Source organism: Chiloscyllium plagiosum, chromosome 40 (genome assembly GCF_004010195.1).
Source record: "Chiloscyllium plagiosum isolate BGI_BamShark_2017 chromosome 40, ASM401019v2, whole genome shotgun sequence".
Lineage (NCBI taxonomy): Eukaryota > Metazoa > Chordata > Chondrichthyes > Orectolobiformes > Hemiscylliidae > Chiloscyllium > Chiloscyllium plagiosum.
Genome location: NC_057749.1, coordinates 25366014 through 25373813, shown reverse-complemented (window position 1 = coordinate 25373813; position 7800 = coordinate 25366014). Strand labels below are relative to the sequence as shown.

General features: G+C 43.7%; 1 protein-coding gene across 2 annotated transcripts in view; it reads left to right on the top strand.

The window, feature by feature from the left end:
- neil1 (nei-like DNA glycosylase 1) overlaps positions 1-7800 on the top strand; it is a 43565-nt gene that overhangs the window by 5367 nt on the left and 30398 nt on the right. For both annotated transcript variants that reach the window (XM_043680619.1, XM_043680618.1), the window contains exons 3-4: positions 1730-1849; positions 2878-2941. In XM_043680619.1, the coding sequence (XP_043536554.1) occupies positions 1730-1849; positions 2878-2941 (184 nt within the window). The remainder of the gene's footprint in view (positions 1-1729; positions 1850-2877; positions 2942-7800) is intronic.

Sequence of the window (7800 nt, the reverse complement as noted above, 5' to 3'; positions counted from 1 at the left end):
CACGCAATATTCCAACAGTGGCCTAACCAATGTCCTGTACAGCCGCAACATGACCTCCCAAGTCAGCACAGGAAGTGATCCTTCAGCCCATCGGATCAGTGCTGGTCAAAAAGAAGCACATAACTATTATGGTCCCATTTTCCAGCACTTGGCCCACAGCCTTGTACACTTTGGCATTGCAACAGTACATCTAAATGCTTTTTCAGTGTGATGAGGGTTTCTGCCTCTCCCAACCTGACAGGCAGCGAATTCCAGATTCCCCACCACCCTTTGGTGAAAGTGTTTCGCTCCGATCCTCACTAAACCTCCTGTTCCTTAATTAAAAGATGATAATGTAGTTGGGTGTGCAATAGAATGACTACCTAGCATGCAGTTTAGATTAGCATCCAGGGATGCTGGCTGACCTGCTGTGCTTTTCCAGGACCACTCTAATCTAAACTCTGGTTTCCAGCATCTGCGGTCCTCACTTTTGCCTACTTGGCATGCAGTGTCAACCAGAGCTCAGCTCGTTGCTGTTATACCTCTGTGTCTGAATGATGTGACTTCAAATGTTTCTGTTATAAATGTGAACACAAAAGCATAACAGCCTACAGCGTGGGGCTCAGGGAGTGTTGCACTTTTGGGAGTGGTGTCTTTTGAATGAGACATGAAACCAAAGTAGTCGTGCAGATACTATGGTCCTATTTGAAGGTGAGCAAAGGAGCTCTCTCTGCCGTAACCAGATTGTTGGATCATTCACTGGTTGCGGGAGTGTCATGTGCTCCATTGGCTGCTCTGCTTCCTGCATCACAATAGTGACTACAATTTAAACTATACTTTATTGCCCGTACATTGCTTTGGGATAGACTGCGGTTGTGAAAAGTCCAATTGAAATGCAAACCTTTCTTGGTCAATTCCTCTCTCTCCCTTCTTTATTAGAGAGTTTACTCTTTACTGGCTCATATAGGTTCTTTTCTGTTTCAGTCTGATTGCCCTTTAGCAACACAATATATTAGTGAAGCGTGGTCATTATGCTGTACGTCATTGACATGGTCATTACTGACGTGGTTATTACTGATGTATATTACTGATGTGTGGTCATTACTGACGGTGGTCATTACTAACGTGTTGCTATTACTGATGTACATCACTGACGTGTGGTCATTGCTGATGCGTGGTCATTACTGATATACATCACTGACGTGTGGTCATTACTAATGTGTGGTCATTACTAACGTGCGGTTATTACTGATGTACATTACAGACGTATGGTCATTATTGGCGTACAGTCATAACTATCACATGGTCATCACTGTAGTGTTGGCATTATTAGTATATGTTCATTATTGGCATATGGTCATTACTGACAAAACAGTCATTCTATGGTCGTTATTGATGTATGTTACGGACATGTTATGGTCATTATTGGTGTATAGTCATTACTGATGCATGGAACATCACTGATGTATGGTCACTATGGATTCGTGGTCACCCCTGACATATGGTCAATAGTGACACATGGACATTATTGATGTTGCCCATTAATGGCACATGGTCGTTACTGATATATGGTCATTATTGAAGTATGGCCCGAATAACCCCGTTGGCAACTTTCAGTCACAGTTCTCCGTTGTTATTAGTTGCTAAATTTTTTCTTTATTATTTCCATTTTATTTTTCTCTCACAATCCATTTTTTTTCTGCAGCATGAGTTTAATTTCTATGTTTGCTTCTCCTGTCATCTATCCCAGATCAAATGTGCTGACAAACCTATCAGAAAGAGCCTTTGACAAGCCGATCTGTGAGATGCTGTTGAATCAGAAATACTTCAGCGGTATTGGCAATTACCTGCGAGCAGAGATTCTCTTCAGGTGAGGTCGAGGAAGGCTTCTTCATCGGGGGGGGGGGGAGGAATGGGCTAGGCCTGTAGGCCCCTCCTATAGTCACTGAACAAACACAATCAGGGCCCCACCTCCTACACTGGGAGCAGGGTTAAAGTTCGATTGGCAAGTCCTTGGGCAGTGTTTGTTCGAGGCCTGAGTTTGGGGTTGCTGATTTCCACCATTCAGGATTCAGTTTTCATATCCTGCATCTGTTGGAGGGTCATAGAACCATAGGGTACAGCCCTGAAACAGACCCTTCGGTCCAACTCGTCCATGCCGACCAGATATCCTAAACTGATCTAGTCCCATTTGCCAGCACTTGGTCCATGTCCGTTTAAACCCTTCCTATTCATATACCAATCCAGATGCCTTTTAACTGTTGTGATTGTACCAGCCTCCGCCATTTCTTCTGGCAGCTCATTCCATACACGCACCTCCCTCTGTGTGAAAATGTTGCCCCTTAGGCTCCTTTTCAATCTTTCCCCTCTCATCTTAAACCAATGCCCCCTAGTTTTGGATTCCCTACCCTGTGGAAAAGCCCTTCTCTATTCACCTTATCCACAATTTTATAAACTGCTATAAGGTCACTCCTCAGCCTCTGCTGCTCCAGGGAAAACAGCCCCAGCCTGTTCAGCCTCTCCCTTTCGCTCAAACCTTCCAACTCTGGCAGCATCCTTGTAAAGCTTTTCTGCACCCTTTCAGGTTTCGAGGTGATTGGGTTTTATTTTCAGTGGGAATATGTTTTCGGAGTTGTTACTGCTTTAGTTTGGATCTGTGCAAGTTGAGCCACAAACATCAACAGTTACCTCTGCCCTTGCAGTGCCGACAGGTCTCGGTGTGGTCACCTGATGCAGGAATGGTGTGGAGAGGTGAACACTGGGATGTTGCCAATATTTCTCATACTCGGAGGAGTTGGCTGTAATCAGGGAGACTAGCTTCAGAGCAAGTTGGTCCTGTGACTTGGAACTGGCCGGAAAATGCCCGATTGATTCACCTCTCTTTGTCGCTCGCTTTAGGTCAAAAGTCCCCCCTTTTGAAAAAGCCAGGACCGTGCTGGAACCTTTGCTACACAAAGAAACGGTTAGTTTTCTGAGGAAGGGTCACCGGACCCGAAACGTTAACTCTGATTTCTCTCCACAGATGTTGCCAGACCTGCTGAGCTTTTCCAGCAACTTCTGCTTTGGTTTCTGGTTTTCAGCATCCACAGTTCTTTCGGTTTTAATTTGCTTAGTTTTCCTCCTTCTGTTTGGGGGTTAAAAAAATACGCCTGCTTCGGCTGTGTCCAAGGTGACCAAGCTCTGGATCTGGAGTCACATGTAGGCCAGACTCTGTAAGGATGGCAGATTTCCTTCTCTCAAGGCGACTGGTGAATCAGATGGGATTTTACAACATTCAGGGAGAATTTGTCATGGTCACACTTACTGAGACTGACTTTATACTACATTCTTTATCATTGAATTTAAATTGTGCCAGCTCTCATTGGGGTGGGGATGGTTGGGGATGGAGAGTTGAACCCATGTCCTCAAAGCATTAGCCAGAATCTCTGGACTCTAAGTCACGCAACATTACTGCAATGTCAGTGTTTCCTCAGAGAGGTAATTCCAGCAATTTGATGCAGCATTCATGAAGAAATGGTGGGTGATTTAAATCCATGTGCTGTTTAATTTATTTTTTAAGTTTAAAAAAATGTTATGGTGGCTCAGTGGTTAGCGACTGTGCATAGTCCGCACAGACATCCTCCCCGTGTCTGCATGGATTTCCTCCCACATCCCAAAGATGTGCAGGTTAGGTGGATTAGAGACATAGAGGACTAAAGCATGGAAAAAGACGGTCCAACTTGCCAATGCTGCCCAGTTTTCATAATCAAACTAGTTCCATTTGCCTGCGTTTGGTCCAAGCCCACCCATGTACCTGTCCAAATGTTGTTTAAGTGATGAAATCATACTCACCCCCCACACCTACCTCTGTCACTTGTTCCAGACACTCACCACCCTCTTTGTGAAAATATTGTCCCTTCACCTTATCGCTTCCCTCTCACCTTAAACCTATGCCCTCTAGTTTTAGACTGTCCTACCATGGAGTAAAGCTGTTGGATATCTACCTTATCTGTGCCCCTCATGATTTTACAGACTGCTATAAGGTCACCCCTCAGTCTCACTCCAGTGAAAAAAGCCCCAGCCTGTCATTACAACACAGCCATGCTAAAGTGTCCATAGTGTCCAGGGATGGGCAGGCTAGGTGGGTTAGCCATGTGAAATGCAGGGTTACATGGATAGACTAGGAGGATGACTCTGGGTGGGATGCCCTTTGAAGGGTTGGTGCAGACACAATGGGCCGAACGGCCTTTCTCTAGGGATTCTATTCCAAGACTTGGCAGAGAATCCGGCTGCTGCGGTATTTCCGTCAGAGCGCTGTTGGAGTGCGGATTAAAGTGATGAATGTCCAGTCTCTGTTGCCACAAACAAACAAAAAGCAACTACAGGGTGAAGCTGGACTGAGAAGCAAGGATCGAGTAAAGCACACACTCAGCAAGCCATCGTCAGGCATTTTAAAAACAGACAGTCTCCGAGTAGGGGACGGGTTTTCTTCAGGAGTCCAGTCACAAGTCAATTTATATGCATGTCAAAGTACAAAGCAGGACAATATAAAGCAACTGTACAGGAAATGTTCATATGTTGGACCTGTATGGGATCCCGTTTGTAAGTATAAATGTTCGTAAGTCAGACTTTCATAAATTGGGGACTATCTGTAAATTAAATTTATACAAAGCACATGTTTCTACAGTCAGCAACTTGGAGTCATACAGCACGGAAACACACTCTTCAGTCCAACCAATCCATAATGAACATAATCCTAAACTGAACTAGTCCCACCTGCCTGCTCCTGTTCCATATTCCTCCAAACCTTTCCTATTCACACACTTATCCAAATGTCTTTGTAACGGTACTTGCACCCATCACTGTCTCTGGCAGCTCATTCCACACACGAACCATTGTCTGTGTAAAAACGTTGCATTCATGTCTTTTTTTAAATCTTCCTCCTCTCACCTTAAAAATACGCCCCCCCATAGTTTTGAAATCCCCCACCTGAGAGAAAAGACACCTGCCATTCATCTTATCTATACTCCCTCGTGATTTTGAGAACTTCTGTAAGGCCAATATTTACTTCTCTGTCAACGAGAGTGGGTGGAGCATTCATTTCAGTAGAATATGAGATACTCAAATTGATCTCCCTGGGAGGTTCTGAAGATAAAGTATAATTTTGATATCCAGACAGCTTGGTGGATGTAATCTTATGGGTTTTTTGTTTGTTTTTAATCTAACTCAAACCGGTTTCTATTGGGCCAGTAAAAGTGAGTGACCACTTTTTAACAGATCAGTTCATGTTAGGTTAAAATCATAAAAAGGAATTCGACTTTGTTGTGAAATCACCTGCACCAAGTGGATTGCAAAAAAATAAAATGTCAAGGCACTTCATGATGTTTCTATTGTGGGGAAACTGAGTGTCGAGGAAATTGCTTTTTCCGAGACTTTTGAGTCTTGTTTCAAGAAGTTTTATATTTTGTGAATTCACAGAGAGGCAGAGACAGTCTCCACTGTCTAAAAGCACTCACTCGAGCTGAACAGTCAGCCTATACTTATACAATGATACAAACAACATTCCACAGTTCATAATAATTCAAGGTAAAGATAAGCACAGTGCAGCTATTGCCTTGTTGCTTAAGGACAGAAAAGCTAATGAGCTCAGGAAGCATCCCTACTGATGAGCCTATGATACACTCCCCATATTTTGTCAAATTATAATTACACAAACTCAGTCTTTATCTCCAGCAGTATTTTTCTACTAAAGCGAGAGCCAAGATAGCTTTTACCTTGGTCAAGTATCCCATCATGCAGCAGTATGCCAATTTCTTACTACTTCACAGAGCATGGTTTTAACAAGAACAGATCGCTCAGCAGCAAAGCCAGTGTTTCCAAGTGTTAATGCTGGATCTTGCTATTTAGTCTCAGCGGCAGTTCGTTTATATTGGGAAGGGTCACCGAACTCAAAATGTTAACTTTGATTTCTCTTCACAGACGCTGCTGAGCTTTTCCAGCAACTTCTGTTTTTGTTTCTGATTTACCACATCGACATTTCTTTTCATTTTTATTTATGGTGAGCACTCCGTGGTAAAGTAACCCTGCCTTCAGCAGCAACTTAAATCAAACAGGCTCTTCATAGGTAAACGCCACCAACACTTTCTGCTTCAATTCTGCACTCCTGTTTCTCCCTCAGAATATTCTGTGGTGATATCTCATTTCTTTATGTCCCACTTCCAAGTAGCTTTTCGCTTGCTGTCTTTGGTCTTTTTTTTTCAAATATTTACATATGTTTTAGAAGTATGAGGTAATAAATGTCTCATTGGTCAGGAGGTGTTTTTTTTGAGAGTGCAGTTCATTTGCAGACTGTTGGAATGCTGTATAATGTTTGAAGGCACCCTCTAGGGTGCAGTAGCATAGTGATTTCATAACTGGATCCAAATTCATATCCCACCACGGCACTTATTAAAAACCTATTCGATAAAATTGACCATTTTTCTTACGATTCATTCACAAAATGTCGCTGGCTGAGCCCAGTATTTATTGCCCATCCCTAGTTGCCCCTTTGAGAAGATAGTGATGAGCTGCCGCCTTCAGCCACTGCAGTCCATGTGCTGCAGGTAGACGCTCAGGTAGGGAGGGAATTCCAGGATTTTGATACAGCAACACTGAAGGAACGGTGATATGTTTCCACGCCAGGGTGGTGTGTGGCTGAGAGGGGAATTTGCAGCTGGTGGTGTTTCCATGTATCTGCTGCCTGTGTCTTTCTCGATGGAAATGGTCATGATTTTGAAACATGTTGTTGAAGGAGCCTTGTGAGATACCACAATGTATACTGAAGATAGTACTGCTGCCACTCTGCGATGGTGTTGGAAAGAGTGAATGTTTAAAGTGGTGGTTGGGATGCCAGTTAGGAAACTGCTGTATGAGTACGCTTGGCTCAATAATGCCCTTTAAGGATGGAAATCTATATTTACTTTATTATTCATTCACAGGATGAGGGCATTGCTGGCTAGGCCAGCATTTATTGCCCATCGCTAATTGCCCTGAGAGCAGTTCAGAGTCAATCACATAGCTGTGGGTCTGGAGTCACATGTAGGCCAGACCAGGTAAGGATGGCAGTTTCCTTCCTGAAAGGACTTTAGGGAACCAGGTGGGGTTTTCCCAATAATCAGCAATGGTTTCCTGGTCATCATTAGACTCAACATGGAGGTGCCGGAGTTGGACTGGGCTGGACAAAGTTAGAAATAACACAACACCAGGTTATAGTCCAACAGGTTTATTTGGAAGGACAAGCTTTTGGAGCACTGCTCCTTTGTCAGGTAGCTATGTGGCAGGATCATAGGACATAGAATTTATAGTAAAAGATCAAAGTGTCATACAACTAATGCGATGTATTGAACAAACCGAGATTCCTGTTAGGTCCTTAATCAAGTCTTTGATCTTTTACTATAAATTCTGTGTCCTGTGATCCTGCCCCATTAGCTACTTGAAGAAGGCGCAGTGCTCCGAAAGCTGGTACTTCCAAATAAACCTGTTGGACTATAACCTGGTGTAATAGAGTCATAGAGATGTACAGCATGGAAACAGACCCTTCGGTCCAACCCATCCATGCCGACCAGATATCCCAACCCAATCTAGTCCCACCTGCCAGCACCCGGCCCATATCCCTCCAAACCCTTCCTATTCCTATACCCATCCAAATGCCTCTTAAATGTTGCAATTGTACCAGCCTCCACCACATCCTCTGGCAGCTCATTCCATACACATACCACCCACTGCATGAAAACGTTGCCCCTTAGGTCTCTTTTATATCTTTCCCCTCTCACCCTAAACCTATGCCCTCTAGTTCTGGACTCC